Source organism: Stylophora pistillata, chromosome 11 (assembly GCF_964205215.1).
Source record: "Stylophora pistillata chromosome 11, jaStyPist1.2, whole genome shotgun sequence".
NCBI classification, from domain to species: Eukaryota; Metazoa; Cnidaria; class Anthozoa; order Scleractinia; family Pocilloporidae; genus Stylophora; species Stylophora pistillata.
Window position 1 is genome coordinate 9,940,637 of NC_142529.1, and position 23,897 is coordinate 9,964,533.

Genomic DNA, 23,897 nt, shown 5'->3' on the forward strand with positions numbered 1-23,897 from the left:
CATTTTTTGCCGTAAATTATTGAAGACTTCCTGCTTCAGAGCAGATCCTTAGCGTGAGCTCATCCGTGAAGTTTAAGTGATCTCATTAAAACTAAATGCACTCCCTTCTTTTAATATTTAGCACAGTTGCCTTTCTGCTAAAGAAAGCCAGAAGTTAGACAAAGCTGTCTTTTTAAAGTGCAGAAAAAGGCCACAGTACGTACGATGTAGGAAAGATAGACTCGCTGATAGATTGCAGAAAATAATTATGGCGTGTGAATAGAGTAGACTCTAATGTCTAGGACTCAAAGAGGTTCCTATATCATGAGCTTATAAAAGTTACATGACTGTATTCCTTTTGAGACAAAGGGTGGGGGGCGGAAGGGAGTCTGATTGGTTGAAAATTCTGCATGGAGGAAGGGATCAGGGACTTTTTTAGACCTCTCACCGCCGTCTGGGTGTCCGGGTTTCGTCTTACGGCACAGCCGGTATAGCTGCTTCAGAAAAACGTTCATAAAACCCCTGAGAGATTCAAAGCTAGTCAAGCGGGGAAAGTCTTCATTTGGAGTAGTGAGCTTGTATGGTACCCGGAATCCATGTCATAAATTAGTCAACGTTTCGTCTCGCTTTGATTCTTGGAACATGAGCTAGCTCATCAAATTTAAATGCTTGTTTCACAAAATGCGAAATGCTGTTGGCTAAAATGTAAAGAAAAATGTGTCCGTATTCACCCGACCAGCAAGGGGTTTTTGGGGGTGGAATTATGACCGTGAAAATACCGTGTTATAAATAAGAGTGTTTTAAGATATGGATTTTCATTGAGAATCAAACATTACAGAGGGATTGTCGGGAACAAAAGGTAGGTTCATGATAATTTTTTTTCACGTAAAGAAAGTATTCAAACCGAAATTTGCACGAAATAGTACGTTGAGTGAAGTATTTTGTTAATGATATTCATAGTTATTACACCAGCTTCGAAGAAAACTCAAGCTTACCTTAGAACTGAATATGTGATTTAGGAAAGCATTTTGTCCTGTTTGGGCGTGGTTTGATATCTACAACATTCTGGTAAGATTTGGTCTTGTCAAAGCAGAGAGATTTAAGGGCATAGGTCCTTTCTTTCCTTGTATTAGTTTATTAACTTTTAACCCTTAAGAGTGACTGGCATCTAATTTCTCCTTACAATATCACCCCTGAATCAAACATTTAGGTCAGGAGAATAAAGGAAATGATCACTAACCGAAGAAGCTCTTGATAGTAAAACAAATTCTCCTTTTCAGCACCTAAGTAAATGTATAGAGAACAGTATGGAGAATATGCATATCCATATTAGGGTGTAAATGGTTAAATATGGGCCTATATTCAACTTTTCTCGAGGAACTAAAACGCAGCATGACCGTTACAGCGTTAGATGGCCTAGTTTTTTAAAAAAATATTGCGTTGTATATTCCTATCTTTAAATTCAATCTATAGATAATTTTTTTATTTTCATACAGGACAATGATGCGTTTTGTCCGCTCTTTGATCTTTGTCTTTTCACTCATAAAGATCTCCGAGGCAGCTGCAGGTAACTCAGTCGATATGTTGACCCACTTCATCCATAAACATATTGTAACTCAGATCAGAACCACGTCGCTTTTCGTGAACTATTTTTCAAATGTATAGTTGGCAAATTTTCAAGTCAATCTTTCAAATCCTTAAAGGGGGCAAGTTTCTAAAGAAACTGTGGTGTTGCGTTTGTGGGAGTAACAAGGTAATTTGGTTTTATCAACCGAGTTGATCATGTAAATTTGCCACCGTAAAGAGTTTCAAAGCTGACATTTTGAGCGTTAGCACTTCGTTGGTGAATCCTTATATCACTGATTTTCCCACAGTTGTGCTCTTCTCATAAAGGTTCATGAAGAAGGGCTTGGTTCTACATTGAGTGGGAAAGAAAGCTTTTCAAAGCGCGTCTTTTAAAAGCATGAATAGTGACTGGTCCATAAAGTGGTCGAAAAAAAAAATTGATGACCCTGAATAGAAGCTCGTGACGAATCGTACAACAAACGCTATTACATTTGTTCATAAAAGGATGCTTAATTTTTTAATTTTTCCTCACAATGTTTAGAGTTATTATGAAATTGATATAATATATCTAGAATACTTGGTTAACAAAGGTCGAGACAACAAAGAAACGACAACAAAGATACCAGCTACAGTATGTTTGACGAAGAACCTGAATCACAAAGAGAAATCATGCAACCTGATTGGCTACCGAAGCGAGATCTTTTTTCGATGGAATTGCAACTTGCACCCACGTTAACAGCGCGAAAAAAAGGCACGTTAAAAAAATCAACCGAAACTGGTGTATTAAACTTGCTGGCAATAAAATCCATGCTGGACAGCAAAATAGACAACGTAAAGCACGAGAACACTTCTAAGTAAACACTTCTTAGTTTTCCGCTTATGTTAAAAAAAAAAAATCCTTGAATTTGATTTCTTTTTCCTCTGCTTGTTGTATATCAAACGTTTGGAATGTTTTTAAAAATAGTTCATTGAGTGCATGTGAGGAAAGGGGCGGCGAAAAGCGGAATTGTTTTTGTTTTTATTAAACAATTGTGCGATTCAAAGAAGGTTCACTGACTGACTCGTGAATTCCTCGACACATTTCACGTAAAAGAACAATAACGTCCGAATTAGTGATATCGTAAAATTCAAAATTAATTCTATGCTTCCAGAAAAAATTCATATAAACCTTAAGTGCACAAACAATTGCCTTAACAGCAACCAATGTCTGGTACAAAATCCCAGTAGAATTAGAAAACCTGAACGTCTTCGATTTCTCAACAAAAGTAAAACTTTATTTACTGTCAGAACAACACTCCGAACATTTGTCTTAGAATCTTACTTACCTTCCGTAATGAATGGATAAACTATCCAAGGGCGTAGTCAGGGGAGGGGGTCCTGGGGTGCCCGTGACCCCCTCCCCCCCCCCCTGGTAGGTCTTCTTTAGAGCAAACAATCTACAATATTCAGGTGGCGAAAACGCCATGACAATATCTTGGCCGTAAAAGCCATTGTTGAAAAGCCTACTTTTTTAAAATTTGTTTTTTTTTTTTATAAAGTATATTCGTCAACGGCTCTTGTAATTAGTTAAGATGGGCCTTCATGCCGTGATAATACGACTGAGCCCGCTGATACACGCGGGAGAGCAGCGGTGTAAACTGTGAGTAGCCTCTGTGACCCCCCCCCCCCCTTTGAAAAATCCTGGCTACGCCCCTGCTATCATTATGTTAAATTTTATATCAGCGTGGAATTCTCTTTCCACGTGGTGAATGTTACAAATTTTTAATTATTTCCCGCGGAAATTTTAAGAGAGCATCATGTAAATGTCACAAGATGTCAAGGAGACTTGGTTACAAACGCAGAAAACAAAACATCAACATATGCATCGAAACGGACTATATTCAGTGAAAATGACGTTTTTATTTTAAGGTCGATAAAACTCGTGATGAAAAGAAAGAATGGGGAATATTTCGACCGATCTTATACGATGAGAGGTGAAAATCTCGAGACGCGCAGCTCTTTGAAAAATAGTTAGTTTCTTTAATAATTTGAACTTTATCTTTTCCAATTAATCAAGAGTATACATTCGAGACCGTGGCTGATGTGAACGCCTTTAGTGTGCCTGCGACATCCACACTGGCGCAATCGTCTGTACGCTATAAAGATGGATCACATTCGATGAAGTGGACTTGGGCCAGTGGAGATGCAATAACACATACGTTCTCCCCTGCAGTAAGTTTTAGCCCTTAATTTACACCCTAACGTAAGTATGAAACATCCACTCTCTTCTCTATATATTTCCCTGGTACTGACAAGGAGAATTCGTTTAAAAATAAAAGATTCGTAGGTTGGTGATCATTTTCTGTATTCTCATGACCTTAATGAATAATTCAGCCGCATTCCTGTCAGGAGAAATTGGCTGCTGGTCACTCTTTGGGCTTACAGGTTTAATTACCTTAAGCTTTCTCTTTACTTGCCAGTGCCAGAGTTATTGATATATTTTACTATTTTGAAGTCATACTTAAAATTTGGCTCCCTCTAAAACTCAGATTAATTATAAAGTCATACAGTGAAAATAATGGGCCGCTGTAAGACTACCAGCTCCAATTTAGTATCAACCTTCGTTTTATCCATTAGATGTAAACACAAATCTCAATTTAAAGTTAAAACGTAGTTACCAATTCTTTGAAGCTAATCTTGATACCTACCCAATCCAAAAACGAACAGCTGATCTTTATATCTTTAACTAAGAAAATAATAACTTGTTTTATAAACTTGTTTTATCAATCTAATAAATTAGCCCCCCCCCCCCACATAAAAAAGGGGAAAAAATGAAGTAATTTTAAAAAATGCAACTATAATCAATGTCAATCATGACACATCATGTTTGGAGAGCTTCATTTATGTGAATAATAACAGTCCTGTTTCTGCAACACTTAAATCATTAACAGATCTCTCTTCCCCATTCAATGTTGGCTAAAAGTTCATGGAATCATGAGAAAACCTTGCTTCAGGGCCAAGGGGGCAAATAGGTTGACTTAACAAAGGCAAAACCGGTAATATTGAAGAAGTAGAGGCTTGAAAATGAAAGATCAATGTGTCAACAATTTTGTCTCAGATTGTAGTTATAATTATTGCTAATTTACCTTGTAAAAAGAAATCTATAACTTAAGAAAAAATAACTAGTTGAAGTAAGATAAAAAAGCTGACCGAGATAAAAAAGTAACTGCCACATATATTTCAGATTTCAGGAAATGAGCTTAAAAAGGGAGGGATTCAGCTGTGGCTTTACAATACTAAGCCAAGAGCAGGAGAGAGCTTAACTGTCACTTTCCAAAATACTGAGTCTACAGCTGTTACTGTATCACAGTTCAATATCAAGCTGAATTTTAAGGTGAGGGGTAACATTGCAACACAACTGGTAAATTTGTATAATGATCAAATACAATTTTACAAGTGAGCTTGAAGTTGCCATTGGAGTGTCACGGAAATATTTTCTATCATAATACAGCATTTACAATTGTGTAAAATATGGCTTTGAAAATGTTATAAAACAGTAATGATAAAATTGAACTTTTTCATATTCCAAATATACTCATGTATTATTAATAACTTGTGTGTAAGTCGACCTGTTATGACCAGAAAATCAGCCATAAAAATCACCCTATACTTATACATGAGTAATACACAAAGACCTGACCCAAGCAGTCCAATTGAAGAAATTAGCACAACAATTGCCTGATCAAGTCCATTAGGAGAATTGAGTTTACAAAACCAGTTCCATAGTGTTTGAGTTTTGTCAGTTTTCAGCACATTCTTCATAAAAACATACGTATATTCTCAGAAATAAGAGCTAATTGTTTTTGGGAAATTTCTATCTGTCCTTACTTTTGCTTCTCTAACTAGCAATGATGAAAAATCCAATTTAGGGGTGTATGGCCTGCTAAATTCAAAAGCTTGTTTTACTTGAAATCTTCCCCCTCTACTTGATCCCTGAGATATAATAAAGTAACATCTTTAAGTAATACTAACTTTGTTTCTCAGTCTGGACTGTTAGTTAAGGAACTTCATTTTTTCTGCTTGGGTTTATGGCCCATGGCCTTAGCACTTGGGCCATAAATTCCAGCAGAAAACACTCAGTTCACTTTAAGCATAGACCTCTAACTTGGTTAGTAAGAGTTATTATGGTAGAACACTGTGATAGGGTACCATGACAACCAAACCCCAGCCACGTCCAAAGATCTGTCAACACAACACCAAAAAGAAATTGGGTTTGGAGTGAATACTTATCCAAAATGTTGTGGGCAGAAGGAGTTGGAAAGGTAAAACTCAGACACAAGAGCCTGCTCACAAACTGAACAGATGGCGGCATGGGGTCTAATGTGCCATTTTTCAATTGACATGTGTGCTTAGTTGCCAAGCCTTAGATTTAGTGTGAGGCTGAAGGTGACTTTGATAGAGACCAGTATCCAGTTAGCATGATTTAAGGTCACCCTTAGCCTCACTTCTGTTCAAAGGCTTGGAAATCAAGCATGCAACTGTAGACTGCCAGAAAGAAGCTTTCATTGGAACCTCCACAATGTCCCTGCATATCTCCTGTGGCCCTTTACATTATAGTTGAAACTAATTACACAATGATTATGACATTCTTCTTATTTGAAGGGGTGGCGTGCAGTGTGGGTATCTTATCAAGAAGCTATTGTGACAAAAAACAAAGATATTAACGTTATGAAAATAACTGCTCCTACAACTGAAGAAACCATACATCCTGTGTATTTTGATCTCTTGCGCTTTGCGAGTGAAGTTAAGAAGCAAAGTCGTGACAAGGTGGTACCTACAATAGATGAAAACCTCTACTCTAACAACAACTTCTGGCAGCAAACCTATCGCTGGAGTCAGGTGTGTTTGAACAAGCATGATGGTGTTTTTTCTTCTTAGTTTTGTATTGAAGTATATCTAATTATCAAACAGTTGCATCTATTTAAATGCTCTGTCAGTTTTGTCTTGAAAGATATGATGCATTTGATATCAATATTGATACAAAAAATTCATTCGTGTAAGAAAGGCTCATTTAATTATGCAGGAACTTGGTCCTTGGGGAAAACTTTGGGATACAAATTTATCTTCTTCTATTGATGATGAGATATCTCTCACTCAAAGAAACAATTGACATCAGCATACTGCCTCGTAAAATATTTTATGCACATCTCTTTTAGGTATCACCACCAACCATCACTGATACGACACCCAGCCAAGACAAATTGAACAATATGACCCTAGTTGAGAAGCGACTGGAGAACTGGTTTGTTAAGCAGTCTCAGAGTTCACTCCAGTTTCCAACAAATGCACAGATGAGATGGACATCTTTACAGAAGCAAGTGGATAAGGCATACACCCAGTATGGACAACTGAATATTATGGAAAGCTCAGGTGTCATTACAGGTAAACTCCATGGTAATAACTAACCCATAATTTTTTAGTCAAATTCTGAAAATTCTGAATTTTTTTTTTTTTTATGGTGGTCCAGGTAGGAAGGAGTTGAAAATAATAATATAACCACTTTTAATTAATGGAGTTTTAAAAGCCAACTGACTGTTTAAAAGTTTGGAAATGACACGCCTTCAGTGAGTTTCATGGCAAGTTCACCAGTGGGGTCCGTGAGTTGAGTAATGGTGTTGGCGAGCTGACTAATGATGTTGTAGAGTTGAGTAATGGTGTTGGCGAGCTGACTAATGATGTTGTAGAGTTGACTAATGGTGTTGGCGAGCTGACTAATGATGTTGTAGAGTTGACTAATGGTGTTGGCGAGCTGACTAATGATGTTGTAGAGTTGAGTAATGGTGTTGGCGAGCTGACTAATGATGTTGTAGAGTTGAGTAATGGTGTTGGCGAGCTGACTAATGATGTTGTAGAGTTGAGTAATGGTGTTGGCGAGCTGACTAATGATGTTGTAGAGTTGAGTAATGGTGTTGGCGAGCTGACTAATGATGTTGTAGAGTTGACTAATGGTATAAGTGAGGTGGTTGTTGGCAAGTTAACATGTTCGTAAAATGACCAAGAACCTTTTGTTTTTGTTACTCTATCCAAACATAGAACATCCAAAATTTTATTTGCTTTGTTACTCTCCAGGGCTACCTCTTTACGCCGACGAGTCTAAAGTTACTGGTGGTAGAAAATTTGGAGAGGTGGTGGAGAAAGTGCTTCTTCCGTTGGCACTGGATTATCACGTGAGATCACGTGATGTGGATGTCAATGCATTGGCGGCCGATCAGCTGTCCAACTTGAATGGAGACATGGACGAGAAAAACACTGCCATAAAGGTACGGTTGAATGGATTTTTATCGCTGTAGCTATTCCCTTTATATTTCCTTTTTCTGTTTAACTGAGCTGTAAAAATGCGAGGTTGCCTTTTTAAAATTCAATGCAAAATGTGCCCCATTTTTTTTTTTCGAAATTTAGCCGGCACCAAGATTACGGCAGAAACATTCAAGTGCTTTTCAGAGAATGTAAGATGGTTTAACTGAATTTTGTTTTTAACTGTAGAAAATCGCCGGAGGTAATCAAGACATTCAAAATATATTCACCACTGCCCTGGGTACCACTGAAACATCTTACACGTTAGAAAAGGTTAAGGAAGCCATAGGAACTCTGAACACGAAGCGAAAGGAACGATTACTTCTCCTTTTGGACTATATTGAAGATCAAGGTGAGGCTATGGACAATAAGGTAAATTTTTCTATAGCTGGCAGCGCCTGCGGGCAAGATGAAGCGAATCCTGTGCTCTGTGTTCTTGATTCCTCTTAAAGAATCATCGCAAGTTGCAGTTAAGGTAGGTTAGGGAGGTGCTAGGTGCGCATTGCGCAGATAAAAGCAACTCATACAGTTGAAGACATTCCTGGACCTCACGAAATTTGTGAGAGATGAAGCGCAAAGCAAATCGTGTAACGTGTTAGACACGAACGGTCAGGGTTTTTAGCCCTGGTCAGCCTCACGTTGTTTTCTTGGGGGAGAAACTTTCCTCCCGCAGTTGCTCTCTCCGCCAAGAAGCATAAATGGGTACCGAGGAACCATCACTAAAACTTAATAAAATCAGGGCTAGTGTTGCGTCGAGAGGTAAATGTCCATCCATGATAAGATGCGATTTGCTGAATATCTGGACTTCTCGTCGAGCCTTGGAATGCGTTCCATTTCTCATGGAAGAAGACGAGCCGGTACTTGCGGGTCATACGTGTTGTCGTCTTCACTTTGAATAATAAGGGGTGTTCCACGTTGAGCTTTGACCTCGAAATGATACGTGGAAAGTAAACACCAATAAACACATGAGTGGGATTGAAATAAAAGCTAGTAGTCACAATCGATTTTAAGACGAATACACAAGATTGAATTATATGCAAGAGAATCATACAAGGTATTTTGCGCTATTGCTTGATTCGCGGAAGAACCTAGATCTCAGGTCACTCTAAATTCGGTCCTGTAGCTTTAAGTCGGCAATAATGTATCCTTTGCACTTACCCTTTGATTTGAACACCCTGTATGGAAATTCTGTACAGGTCTATTACCGCAAAATGTGAAAGCACGTGCAGTGTTTTTAAATGAGTTTTGCAATTACAGACGAAAATTTCACTCTCATCAGTCCGTGTAGTTAAACTGCAACCTTTGTTTCCGGAATGCTGTCAATAGAGGTACTTCGGCAAGGCTTTTCACCAGTGTGATTACTTTATTTCCATCATCATACCGCTCTTCGCGCAAATTTTCCGTATCCGATACCTGACAGTACTACAGAGCACATGAAATGTCTTTTGTACACACGATTTTCATTTAATACAATTATTCCTTTTTTGTGGCAATTTCCTCTGGATCGGAAACTGTGCGAACTCTACTGAGAAATCGCTTGCAACCCGAACTGATTGAGGATGGACGAATCTCTCTGCTGTCAAGATCGACATAGATTTAAAAATTTCTTCCAGAGCTCCAATTTAAGAGCTTCTTTGTTTGCGGCACTGATCCTAGTCCGCGGCAGATTTGTGCCACAAAGACGACAGTGTCGCGAGATATGAAATGTGCTCATTCATGCTGTTAGCTTGATCTGAAATTTACAATGTAAGCTTTATAAGGTCCAATAAATAATTGTCCTTTTATTCTAAATTTCCCGACCACAACGTATGGTTAAAATTTATGGCTTATGCGATACTCCGGCGATGGATCTGGACAAAGGGAATCCGCCTAGTAGTTTGCGCACTGACAGACTTTCAACATCCGTGCACTCGAACAAAAACCGCGTGCACTCGATTGGAATTTCGTCAGATTGAAAGCAAATTTATTCTAGTTTTTAAATTTTTTTTTTTTTCAGGAATAAAAAAAAAATGTATGTCTGAAAACCTCAACTAAAGAGAGGTTACTCCTCAATCGAGCGCTTCGCAACAAGCACCTCCACCCGACTTTTCATCTGAATTTTTCTGTCTCGTCATCGAGGCCGCCATCAATCCTTAGCTCAATGTGTGTCTTCTGTAATTTTGCAAAGTTTCATGGGATATGGCCTGGGAACAAAGTCGCTAGGGCTCGAATAAAGTAATGAATGGGTTTCCTCGAGGTCCCACCACGACACCCACATTGGTGACGTCACCAAGTATCCAGAAATGGCTATGACCCGGGACTGTCCATAGCGCTCTAGAAATCTCAAACTTGTATCGTAAAGAGCTAAATTGGAAGTCGACAAATATTACTTCATACAGCTCCTAAGAAAAAAAATTTAAACCGTGTTTAACAAAGTAGCTTTAAAACGTATTTAAACTTTAATGTTAATGTAGTAATGTAGAACTTAGCAGCTATTCCATTTGTCAGGTTGGAGCGACGGTAGTGGCATTGGTTCCCTGGATCATGAGATGAACAATGCCGGTGCAGGTTTCATGAATGCGGTCTTCCTCCTAAGGAAGGAAATCACCGCCGCAAGTAAAATCAATGATTATGTGGCTACAATGAAGTGGTACAACGAGTTTGGAGAAGTTTATCAAGACCCGTTTGAATATGCTGGCACAACTGCTGATCGTATGAGAACCATTTCAGTATTCAGGTAAGATGTTTTTTTCATGTGTCAGTTATTTTTGTGACAGATATTTTATTTTTTTCTCGGTATGCGTTTTTTTTTGTTTACTAAAACAAACTAGTGGAAAAAAAGTGGGTATGTTTCGAAAGAAACTGTGGTGCTGCGTCGGTGGGGGGATTATTACATGGTAATTTTTGTTTTGTTACCTGAGTTGATAATGTAAATTGACCATCGTCAAGAGTTTCTGAGGCTGGCATTTCGAGCGTTAGCCCTTCGTCAGAGCGAATAGAGGCCTAATAGTGGCCTGATTGGTTGTCGTCCGAACTCGTGATGACGAGGTCTGGGTTCGAGCCCTGACTGAGCCATGGCGTTGTGTCCTTATGGATAATCGAAAGTAATCCGAGATTGGTTCATTTCTGCCACGACACTCTGCGATTGGTCCAGAAAACTCGCGCTACCTCTCAACCAATCAAATGTAAAACGAACACCAGGGCCAATAAGGAGCTGGTCACGTGCACTGTTCTGCGCTTTAATCAGCTTGTTTTAAGTTTGAGTTCTTGTTGTTCCTTGTGTTTTATTTCGCTTTTCTGATAGGCCGCTACGTTTATATGGGTTTCGGTTTTACGATGCCCAGTCGAAATGTACCCCAGTGTTAAACTCAGCATCATGTTACAGACACAAGTGATTGGATAAAGGTACTCAACGCTATGTTTTAAAGGAGAAAAGCCTCAAGATCGCAACAAATTTTGCCTTAGTTTTCAATTTGATAAAGTGCAATCCTTTTTAATTTAATTTAATTTAATTTTGTCCGTTTTCACTGCATTATTTGCAGTGGGGAAGGACTAGAAAGGAACATAGGAACCATTCGTGCTAGTCCACCCTCCCACCCATCCCACCCCAGGGGAGGACATCCATCACACAGTAATCTCGTGTGTGGGAAATTAACGTCTCCTACCCCTAACCCTGCAGGAGACGGGACCTCCATTTATTCGTCCCTATCCGAGAAGACTAGAATATCTAACCATTTCTTGATGTTATAGAAAGGTAGCAAATTCTTCTCAATTATTTTAAGACCCTGAGTGTTGGTCCGGTCGGGGCTCGAACCCTCGACCTCCCGCACAACAGTCCAGCGCTCTATCCATTAAGCCGTCCTTCCATCTTCTTCTGTTACGAAACTAGTATTAAAACAATCCGTTTAAATCTTCTCCATAATCGACCATCCCCTTTGTTTGGCTTATTTTGCCTCTCCTATGTTTACTGTTTCCGTTGTTCTTTTCAAGTCTTTCAGCCTCTTTAAACCATTGTTCTGCCGCTCGACAAGCGCTTGAAAGTTCATGAAATAGCTTCTTTTTTTTGGGAAAATAATTCATCGTGAAGTCAATTTAAAAAAAAAAAAAGACGTTCGATCTTTAGCCTTATGTACTCTGGCTCTTTCTTTCGCAGGTTGTTTACTGTTCTAATGATGCCAACCACAACAGATGCCGAGAAGCTTGCTAAAACTCGTGACTTGGAAAAACTTGTCTCATGGTACGCCAACGCACTGGCTATTAATGAGGGTTTCGCAGGAGTTTTAAAGCCTGATTACCTTGGATTCCATCACAACAGCTACTATGCCTCCGCTTACACTCCGCATGCTCTTCATTGTGGTGCACTCATCGAGTTTCTACTCAGTGGAACACAATTTGAATTGAGTAAGAATCAGCTTATTCTGCATGGAAACCATTTTGATTAATTTCAGTATCTGGGCAACTACGTACCCACCCCTCCCCTAACCCAACGTCAACCCTAACTTGTTATTAGTTGATTGTTAAAATTCATCAGCACAGATGAATTGGAGGTAGGTGCCTAGAAGCTTTGTCAGGTCGTGCACTGGCCACAGCTGAAGTAACCATGGGAACGAAACCCCGGTCCACCTCAGGCACCCGTCACACTGACCCTGTCAGTGGAATTGTTTATACTTACCGAACTTGAACTATCCGAGGTGAGGGTGGGAGGGAAGACACAAGAACGAACCAAAGGCACGACGTTGGAGCGCGCTATGCCAGCGTTAAGATGCTACGTGGCCCTACCATCAATTCAGGACCCCCACCCCCCACATTCTATCTCAAAACTGCTGACCAGAATGAGCCGGTAATATCAAAGAAACGAGATAGAACATCGAGACTTGTAACATTTGGCGCCACCAACAGCTCCAGAGTCATTGAGCGGCGCGGCGGAGCAAACAGCCCGGGCCTGGCTGGCCACATCAATACCTGCGCTAGGCCTGATGTAGGTCGAAAGAGAGCAGCAGCCTGTGCCTGATTTTAACTTTGCTTAAATTGCATTTAACCACATTTAATGAGTTAATTTGGGGGGGGGGGGGGGGGGGCTAGGCGCGTATTTGCTAACATTGATCCAAATAGTTTAAGAAACCGTTGGTTTGAGAAATGTTCGAGTAGTCTGATCATTCAGTTGTGGATTGTCCTGGAAAAGACTGCTGTCAGTAGCATTGTCGTCAAAAATTTGTTAGCCAGATAGTTAACGCTATGGTTTTAAACAACATTATAGAAGGGAAAATGCGAAGAAGGAGGTTTCCCGGTGGGTGACTTCTCTGATTTTGTTTCATGATGTGTGGTTTCTAGGATAGCGAAAAGACTTGGTAAAGATCTAGTTTAAATTAGTATAAAGCTTTCTTTTGTTTAGGCTTCTTCTTCGTCTATGACGTCAATAATTCTATTTTGAAGCTCCTTTTGTTTTGTTTTTCTAGCCTGCGAGAGAAGACGCCTTTGTGGGTGTTTTGTTTCGCAAGGGAAATGTGAAGCAACAGGTCGAAAAAGGCATCTCTTGTAGAATTCATGAGCAATCTGATCTTCCGGCCGTGTAAAACCTATCTGACGCTGTCATAAACACGCTGTGTTGTTTACTTTATTTTGGGGGCATACGTTGATTTTAGAAGAAGAGTAATTATATTTTGTAATTGGAGCTTGAGTTAAGTTCTCGTGGTTTTGTTACCTAGGTGAGGACACAAGAAAGAATATTAAGAAAGGTCTTGAGACAATGAGAATTGTTGCTGTTAAATACTCAACTCCAAATAGTGTATCGGGTCGATTTCCAGGATTTTACCGTGGAAGTTTGGCCAAAACGTTTCCAGCCTATGCTTACGCCGGTGCAACTGCCCCCAGGTTAAACGATGATGGGAGTCTGGGTGAAATTTCTACTCTCGACAGTGATAAGATCAAGATGTTTTTACGACTTAATGATGCAAATAATGAGGATGTCAAGGATTACTTGGAAGATGGGACTATATTCACAAGTATTTATTACCTAAATTCTATTGGTGCGATCAACATCATGGAGGAAATAAGCACGAGAGCTACCTCATTGAACATAGCGGCCGAAAGTTCCCCTCAAGGATTCTGGACGAAAAATTATGCTTCGTTTGTGATTGCGCGAAGAGAGAACTGGGCGGTAACAATGAAAGGTTTTAACAAGTATGTCTGGGACTACGAGGCTTCTAGCAATCAAAATGTTTATGGTCTTTATCAGAGTCATGGTGCACTTCTCGTTGCAAACAGCGAGGCTTCACTTAAAACTCTGGATATCGATAACGGCTGGGACTGGACACGACATCCGGGCACTACAACCATCCAAATGAATCTTGAACAGATGGTCAGCAAGAACCGAAGGTAAGTAATTGAGTTCCGTTCACTCAAATCCGTTTTTATCCTTTGGCTGGCTTCTCGAGCGGGCAAGAAGAAGGGATCCCGTGTCCTGATTGGCTGCTTCAGTGGGGAAGATGGGCCCGTATTTTTCTCTCAGGATTTCCAGCATCGATCTTGCAGAATGATAAAACTCTTTGTTGCAGGTTGTACTAAATTCGTAACTTTTGGGAAACATTTTCTAATGATATTGGTATCTTGTCGGGCTCTTTTTACAGAAGTGGAATAGCAAATTTCCCTCCGTCCCTCCCTCCCTTCCTCCCTCCCTTCCTATCTCCCTCCTTACCTTCCTCCCTACCTCCCTCCCTCCCTCCCTTCCTTCCTCCCTCCCTCCCTACCTTCCTCCCTCCCTCCCTACCTTCCTCCCTACCTCCCTCCCTCCCTCCCTCCCTTCCTCCCTACCTCCCTCCCTCCCTCCCTACCTTCCTCCCTCCCTCCCTTCCTCCCTTCCTATCTCCCTCCTTACCTTCCTCCCTCCCTTCCTATCTCCCTCCTTACCTTCCTCCCTCCCTTCCTATCTCCCTCCCTCCCTTCCTCCCTCCCTTCCTATCTCCCTCCTTACCTTCCTCCCTACCTCCCTCCCTCCCTCCCTACCTTCCTCCCTACCTCCCTCCCTCCCTCCCTACCTTCCTCCCTCCCTCCCTTCCTCCCTACCTCCCTCCCTCCCTCCTTACCTTCCTCCCTACTTCCCTCCCTCCCTCCCTACCTTCCTCCCTACCTCCCTCCCTCCCTACCTCCTCTAAAAAAAAGGGTCAAGAGAAAACAGTGGATAACGTGGATTTCTTTTGCCATTCTTTTGATAAACGTTTTTGCCACGTGTTACCGGTAATATACACCGAATGCAAATATGGCGTCCAATTTGAATTGCCATTGTTCTGGACTGACTAGCCTCTTCTTCACGTGGAAACGCAAAAGGATTATTACATGTGTGTGAAGCTAGTGAGTCCAGAACAATGGCAATTCATATTAGACACCATATTTGCATTTGGTGTATAGGTAATCGCATTGGGCCAAATAAAGCTAATAATGTAATCGAACTAAGTGGAGTGTAATTTGGTCTGAAAGGTAAATTACAGAGCTTGCTCTCGACATCAAAAAACATGCAACAAAGGAGGCTGATGAGCCCACCAAACTCAAGTGACTGGAAGGGCATTTTAATAGAAAACGATACAAGCAAGGCACAAGTGCCCAACAGTAAAATCCTTACCCACTGAACTATGTTGCTAAAAACGTTAAGGGGAGTATTAGCCGGTGGTCATTTCGTGAACACCTTTTACGGATCGGTACGGTTCTCGCACTTGGTAAGGTTTTGAGTTTCATCGGGAACGCTCCTTTTCTAAAACGCTATCCAGATTGATTACGCTTTTTACCTAAATATCCTCGATTAATGTATACTAAAACAGTGGATAGCATTGACGTTGTGCTCTGATTGGCTACTCAAACTCCAAATATCCTTTTCCAGTGACCTCCTTTTCGCGCTCGAACATTACAATGATTCTAATCGTTGTAAGATTAAATGAGTTAAAACGATCTTTTTTTTGCTATATTATCGCACTGATTTAGTATATACTAAAACAGCCACTCACTTCAGTGTCGGTGCCAGGGGTGGATATTTGGCCGTGACGCTTCGCAAATGGTTCAAAGGTTCAAATGCCCGGGGATTTCCACGGGGTGGATGTTGAGGCGTCGAATTGATCGACGCGTTGCAAACTGAAATTTGAAGTTGCTCCACAGATATTTTCAACCCATGAAACTGGCGGGCGGATTGACTTTGATTGGTGGCGGTGATTATGCTACTGGGGCATTTGGAATGGAGTTTTCACAGCCTGACTACCAGTTTCCAGCTGGATCTCCTCAACTTGACATTACCTTTGGATTCAAGAAGAGCGTGTTTTTCGCAGATTATGCCCTGATTTGTCTTGGATCTGGAATCTCAAGTACCCACAGCTCGCCCAATATAACTCTGGTATATCCAATGGCTTACTTTTTAAAAGAAACAAATGGATTGTGAGTTTTTTTTTTTTTTTCGCTCTACCGTGACTGAAAATTGTGTTTTCCTTTTTATGCCAGTTTTTTGATTGTTTGATTTAACCGGCCTTTTTTCGTTCGCAACGGTGTAAAAAGAAAGTTGGTATATCGGCTGGTAATGTCCGCGGCTGAGAAATTGTCCGAAAAATGAATATTTTACCGAGAAGCAAAATTATCAGCCGACGTATCAGCAAACCATAAGTGAGTTTATTTATTTTATAACCTTCCATTAATTTTTGTATCGCGCGTTGACACCAAAACTTGTTGACTTGTTTTTTTAATTTCCAGAGCAGTATTTGAGATCAGCTTTTTAATGTCACCATCACTGGACTCTACGAAACGAATTCGTTTTTCTTCCCTGTAAAGATATAAAGATGAAAAAATGAAACTCTTGAGCCTGCTTTTTCCGCTAGCTCTATTCCTTTTCGACGGAAGTAAACGGAGGACAAATATCGCGTAGTCGGGAGTTATTGCGTGATAGCTGTCCGGTGATTTTGCACCACGTGACGTAAAATAGCTGATAGAATCACGCGAAAATTAATGGGTGCGTTGTAATTATCAATATGTTTTCGTCAGGTTTATGACATAATTAGCAAAGTAAGCAACACTACTGCTTCTAAGAAATCTCTCTCCTTCAAATCAGTAAGAATTATTTCTATAATCCAAAAAAAGATTTATATCATCGAAAAGGTGGGTTAGACATGGGGATAGCTATTGCTAGCGGTAACCAGTAATTTATCTTGAAATGGTGTCAACAAACACAGCTTTGTTAGGCTACTTAGGTGTCGTTAGGGGGAGGGGGATGGTGACGAAAGGGTTTGCGCGATAGACTTCCGTGCGAGAGGTTTGGGTTGGAGTCATAGTCGGGCACTGTAATGTGTCCTTCGGCCAGACACTGAAATCTTACAGTGTCTCTCTCCACCCAAGTTCTAAATGGTACCTGTCAAGGAATTTAGTCAGTTACCTTGAAATGCCAGGATGCTAGTGTCATTCCTAATCGCACTTTGCCACAGAAACCAGGATCAACTCCGGTAGAAATTGAAGACTGCGTTTGAAAACATAATTTGATGAACCACTCAGTCATTAATAATAATAATAATAATAATAATAATAATAATAATAATGATAATAAGAATAATAATAACAATAGGTCTTTATTGTTTTTAAGCAAAAATACATGCTAAAACAAGAAAATTTACATAAAAAATAATTCCAAGGATATGAACAGTACATAATATAAGACATTACATTAGATAGCTACTCTATATTTGAAAAAGAACCTATTAAAAAAACAATTTTTAAAACGCTGGGTATTAACCCTAGGGAATTGTCTACTAGGAACTTGGAGGCGCGTTGAGCTTTCTTTCGTTTTAGGGACAGAAGGGTACAGTGGGTGACCAGGCATACTTGAGATCTTCTTGAATAGTGAGCGATCAACCTCTTCCAATACACTATATATATTAATTTGGTACGAAATATATTTGCGTTTAAAGCAGCACTGTAGAAAATTCTGGACCGTTGTTAATTCAGGTATTGAGGAGGCGTATATGGGTAAACCATACGTTAGTTTAGGTAAAACAATTGATCTAAAAAACGTAATCTACATCTGGTTGTTGATATCCCTCTTTGCGCAAACACCTTATAAGATAAAGACACTTATTGGCCTCCTGCAGCTTACCCTTATATGCTCATTGAACCTGTGATTACTCTGTAAAGTAACCCCTAACACTTTTAGACAAGAAACTCGTGTTATATTGTTCACAGGGTCTATGATTATTCATGCTATATATTCATGCTATATCCTTTCTATACAATATTTTCTCAATCTTTCTTATGAAGAAACTGAACAAAGACCGTTTGAAATTGCTTGCAGACCTCATTGTTCCAGACGAAGCTTCTCGACGCAAACAATCCATCATCAATTTTGATAAATGAAACAAGTCACTCACTCAACACCGACTTGACACGGGCGCCGTCCGCCTTTGGCACAGACAACAATGCAGCTACTCTTAAAGATGTCAACGGTAAATATATGATTGGTTTTTAAAGCTTCACTTCGGTAAATTGTTTGGACCTGAGAAAGATAGATGGCGTGGTATGATCGTCCGGGCGACGTTAGTGTTGTAAAGGAGTATGGGTAATTGTTATTACCTGAGCAAATGCACGCCAACCCTTCCTCTTACTCGTTACCAGTTGACTTTTGTTGGGTTTCGGTTCCTTGACTTCAGGATCACGAGGAAATGTGAGAAAACGTCAATATAAGGACGAATCATCGCGGGTGCGACGAGTTTATTAATTTGGCTTTCTAAAATTATTCTATTACCAGGTACCCAGATTAAATTTCAAGAGTGTCGCGTGTGCACTTTTGTCCTTTTATCCGACAGCCTTTCTCAAAACAGCTCTATGCTATGATAGACAGAAATCACTTGGGTAACTTAACTAACCATGATTTTCTGCTACGAATATGAGTTATTGAATTGGAATTATAGAACTGTTGTTTTCAGGGCAAAAATAACCACAGTAACTACTACTACTGCTTCAGCTTTAATGGTTATCCCCTGCTTTTATGACACTGTTATTTCCCTCCTGATACCTTACAGGTTTTTTTATTGTCTTATTTCTAATCATTTAAGGAAACACTTACTACATTCCCAAGGCGCATAACCAAGGGCTTAATGTGAAGATTAGCCGGCAAAATTCCAGAAATCAAAGGGGGACGAAGGCTACATCGGCTCGATACGCGACCGCATGGCTCGACCATGGAGTGAACCCAACTGACAAGGATTATGAATACACCATATTGGTCAACAGACCCTCCGAAGACATTCGGGTAGGAATTTTTTAGAGTTAATTGGACGATTCCTTCAGCCATGCGCATTTAAACCCTTAGTTCTCAGAGGTGTTGAGTGTGTACACTTAACTTCTGCTTGCAATTCCAAAACAGAGTCTGCAGACAGGTGATGACAACACAAGTCATAAGGCCATCGGCTATAAACTATTATGTTGCCATGACGCCAAATTCATGACAATGAAATGTTTGGCAGTCAGTATCGAGAATTCTTACAGGATCTGGGAAGTTAAGTCGCTTTTACCAGAAACGGTTTGTTGGCATGTGAACTTGGAAGGAAAAATTTTATTTCAGTGGTCGCTTTTCTTGGAGCCCCCCTCAGCCATGCACAGCAATCCTTCTTCGCCACTCAGCCAATGGAATTTTGCCGAAAATGTGGCGGAGTAGGAAATTGTGAGATAGATAGGCGAACACGTTATACATTCTTAATCAACCCTTTTTTGATTGACTATCATCTTACCATGCCTCGCTTGGCGATTTGCTCGCATGAAAACATTCGTGAAGGAATGTCGTGCTTATGCACAAGCTGGGTTCTGTGGAGATAAGATGAAAGACTTCTTGACAAACGACTGCCTTAGAATATTAAATTTATTGGTGATGTTTTTGAGAGAAAATTATTTCATCCTTGGTAGGTAGCATTATTTCGAGTCATATTTCATGCTACGCGACTCGCAATGACTCTTGGTAGTATGAGATGCGGAAGATGAATATCACACGTTAAAACGGCCAAATACTCCTTATGCAGCTCTTTTGAATGGTATACCGTGGAATATCTTGCAAATTAATTGTATTTTCTCAGTATACACATGAACTCTTAGCGGAGTTTATATCCTGAAATGTAAGTACAAGTGCGGAGTAAAACATTCCTTGGCATAACGCGTGAAAAAAGTTGCCTGACTACTTAATACTACGCTAAAGAAAATTCCCACATTCAATTCGACACACACAAACTTCTTTTGAATGGACTCAATTTTGGGGCCTCCTATTGTCCATGACTTTGATAACGTATTTTAAACTCTGTTAGAACGTTTATTGCTCAAAATAGTTCTTACTGAAAATACAAAGTCTGTTTATCAAATATAATTATGTGTTTCAACCCATAAAATTAACCAAAAACTTGTGGAGTAGCTGGGATTAAGGTTGCAGCACATGCTCGGAAGGTTTTGTGTAATACCAGTGAATATTCAGACTTTCCTGTGCCTGATTAACTGTATATTGCATGATATAAAGTCTAGTATAGCTATCAGCAAATACAATGAGCTTGCTTACCTCAGCAAAGTGAGGGACAGGAAGATCTTCGATTAGGGGTACCAAATGATCGAGTCTCGCATGGAAAGCAACGTTCTTAGCCTTTTCATTTAATAGGCCTCATATAACATTCGGCAATTTGATGAGTTTTTTTTGTCTTTTTGATCTTGCTCTAACATTTTGCTGTTCATAATATGAAAGACTTTGGCTGAAAATCAAGCAAGTGGCAGCAACTGGTATGAAGTAATGCAGAAAGACAAAAAGGCTCACGTGGTGAAGATCAATAACTGCCCAAGGCAGGGTGAGACTCAGTATGGATACGTTATTTTTGACAAGTCTGTCTTTACCAAGGGTCCAATAAAGCGCGTCACAAAGGTAAAACTTGTCATGGTGTGGTCTATGCTAGCTTAGATTAGAATAAGAACAAAGTGGATTTTAACGAGACTAACACAGAAGTTCCGAATACGTTTTTTTTTTTGACAAATCTGTCCGTACCAAGGGTACACTACGGCACGTCACTAAGGTAAAGTTTGTCATGGTGCAGTCATTAGATGAGAATTAGAACAGAGTCGAGCTTGACGAGACTAACGTAGAGGACGAAGTTCCCGAATATATGGAGCGTCTCCTAAAAGAAAGGCTTGAAAGGTTTCTTTATAGAAAGATCTTTCTTTAGTGTTTTTTTTTTCTTATAGCTAGTTAGTTAGTCCTGATTTTATATCTTACTATGCATTTGTTATACATTGATTTTACAAGTTTTGAGTTGTGATTTTCAGACATTGTTAGGCGCAGTTGAATATGTGTATAGAACCTGCGTGGTATATAGTTCCACCATTGTTTATTACTATTATTATTATTATTATTATTATTATTATTTATTCCTATTATTGTTTACTTATTATTTATTGTCATTGATTATTTATTATTGTTATTATTTTTCATTTATCTTTTGACGTTCAGTAAAGCTACTCAAAATCCAAACACTCTTGGCTATTCACCTCCGAGCAGCTTGCGCCGGATTTGTTTAAATCATATTTATATGCTATTTTGCTTCAGTGTCGGTGGCTAGCAGTGAGCAGTGGATATCCACCATTAGCTATCTTCACTTCGTTACATAGTTGTTTAATATATTTGTTTCAACTTTATCTTGTAAAGGGAAATATCTTTTTGGTAATTTCTGGACGTGAAATGGTTTTTTTGTTTAAAGTGCTACTGAAACGTAATTTTCATATCCGAGATTTTTGCAATATGATAGAGTTTGAACGTTATTTGCAAACGCTGTGTACTTTTTTTGGGCCAACGCGTAGCAGAAAGTACATTTTTAACAATTCGAAGTTGACCGGCTGAGATCAAAATTGGCGGCCATCTTGGCGCGGCCAAAACAGCCCTGTGACGTCACTGGTTGTGTACTTCTGTGAAAGAAGGGTAAAAGCGTGGAGTGTGGCTTGTATGTTGGGAAGCCGAAAAAGAGGATTTCGGGCAAAATGCCATCCTCTTCTTCTTCATCGGTGGCCATATCGGGATCTTGGCTATCTGCGAGAGGTTTGCCTGGATAGAGAGCAAAATTCCCGACTGATATCGACAACGAATCTCTACCAGTCTATTTAGTTAATCGGCAACTGACGAGATCCACAAGATTAGGATCGAAACCGCGGTCTTGCCTGACCATCTACAGAAAATGTCGAAAAGACATTATAACGGCAGATGGGCTACTAAACGCGCCGGACCAAAGCAATGCCATTCAGAGAATGAAGAAAACATGGAAGCCTCATACTACACCGCCACTGAAGATGATCTACTCGGCAAGTCTGAGGATAACAAACAAATCCCTCTGTACAAAATACCCAGCAGAACATGCCCATCTTCCAGAACGGCACCATCTTCCTCTTCGCTACTGGAGACAACTTCGCTTCGTTCAGAAGAAGATTCACTTAACAAAACTTCAATATCTGCCATCTCCTTCGCCCACGAATACAAACAAATAGTGAGTGAAATAAACCATGCTATCGGAGTGAACACAACCAGTGACGTCATCAATCCATTTCGCTCGGTACCAGAGCCCGGACATGGTTTTGTGTAAAATTTTTGATTTGAACAGTTAAAAAAAGATATCTTTCGCCTCATTTTGGCCAAAGAAAATTATCTCATGATGATCACCATATTCAAAACTACAGGTTAGAGCAAAAATTTCAGATACGAAAATTTCGTTTCAGTAGCACTTTAAATAAATAGTTTGATTTGAGGTACTTCTTACATTTTATTTTACAGCATCCTTGCATTGTGATGGTGGAAGAAGTGGATACGAAAAACTTGTACATCGCGGTCTCTTATCCAGACCTAAATTTCAACATCTCCAGGACGTTGAATTATGGCAGTCAGGTCAATGGGCAAGAAAGGTTTTATTCCGTCAGCACGCCAATAGACATAGAGGTAATCTGAAAACTGATATTCCTTCTATTTTACTTCTATTTTGAGAATACAGTTGGTCCTTGCTGTCTGATTGCCTTTCAGCAGTTTCATTATTTACGAATGTCACATTTTTTTGCTCAAGATTGCACCTTTTTACTTCTATTTTGAGAATACTGTTGGTCCTTGCAGTCTGATTGGCTGTCAGTCGTTTGATTATTTACGAATGACACATTTTTTTTGCTCAAGATTGCACCTTTTTCTCAGCCATTGGGGATGGAGCTCAAAACCAAAAGAAGCTAATATATTTCAAAGTTTTTCTTTTAAAAAATAGCGATCAGTGGCTCTCCAGGATATGTTTCTTTCTTCTGATTGGTCGCTGTAATTACTTTGGTTTTGGTCAATCGAAAAGCTCTCTAAAATAACGGCTTTAGATTTTTACTTCCGGTATGAATGATTTATCTCAGGTGAGAGTCACCAAAGGGGTGAAAGTAGCAACTGGAGATGTGAGAGTGAACGGAGAGGTTGTGCCAGACGCCGATAAAACAAATCACGTGATGGTGAGACCAAATTCAAGCGGCGGAAGAAAGGGGCGTGCCGTCGTGTTCAAACAGCTGTCCAAGGGGTTCACCAAAGAAGTCAAACTTACTCGATAGTTGCCCTGACGGCATGTGCGTTTTTCTTCCTTGAGGCTGATAAGTAGACTCTGAACGAGTACAACGATGTCAAGGGTAGTTAAATTTACCCAAGAGTCATAGAGTGCTTGTCACATAAATGTAAAGCTGAGCAGGAGAATGGTAACCAAAAATAAAAGTTTAACAAAAATCAAGATGAAGTTGCTCTTTAAACCGATAGTAGACTTCAACATGTCTTAATCTAAGCCTTAATCACTTTTAAACCTTCAGGCCAATAATATGAATATTCCTTACGGGACACTGTTGCAAGACATCCAAAAGCACGACTGCGACAGATACTATCTTGCAGAAACGTCACAGCATCATGATAAGACTCGGAACACTTTAGGTGGCTAGAAACAATTTTTTGAGATACCTACAAACTAATTTCTTAGGACCCAAATACCAACTTTCCTTCTTCGCAGTCGAAC

General features: G+C 39.8%; 1 protein-coding gene across 2 annotated transcripts; it reads left to right on the forward strand.

Moving 5' to 3' along the window:
- Positions 1–772: 772 nt before the first annotated feature.
- LOC148719957 (uncharacterized) lies at positions 773–23,621 on the forward strand. 2 transcript variants are annotated; one of them, XM_088738477.1, is made up of 17 exons: positions 773–838; positions 1,476–1,546; positions 3,602–3,756; positions 4,769–4,918; positions 6,187–6,423; positions 6,741–6,966; positions 7,654–7,844; positions 8,068–8,230; positions 10,366–10,594; positions 12,011–12,258; positions 13,563–14,232; positions 16,000–16,231; positions 18,167–18,317; positions 18,927–19,123; positions 20,591–20,764; positions 22,655–22,816; positions 23,260–23,621. In XM_088738477.1, the coding sequence occupies exons 2-17, from the start codon at positions 1,480–1,482 to the stop codon at positions 23,446–23,448; spliced, it is 3,441 nt and encodes a 1,146-aa protein (XP_088594603.1). In that variant the 5' UTR covers positions 773–838; positions 1,476–1,479; the 3' UTR covers positions 23,449–23,621. The 2 variants fall into 2 exon arrangements, with proteins under 2 accessions (XP_088594603.1, XP_088594604.1); XM_088738478.1 differs by lacking the exons at positions 773–838; positions 1,476–1,546 and adding an exon at positions 3,256–3,518.
- Positions 23,622–23,897: the final 276 nt, after the last annotated feature.

Coding starts and splice junctions, on each gene's coding strand:
- LOC148719957 (XM_088738477.1), top strand. CDS start 1,480: ATGATGCGTTTTGTCCGCTCTTTGATCTTTGTCTTTTCACTCATAAAG. Junction 14,233..15,999: donor ATGGTCAGCAAGAACCGAAG/GTAAGTAATTGA, acceptor GTTGCTCCACAG/ATATTTTCAACCCATGAAAC. Junction 22,817..23,259: donor GCACGCCAATAGACATAGAG/GTAATCTGAAAA, acceptor GATTTATCTCAG/GTGAGAGTCACCAAAGGGGT.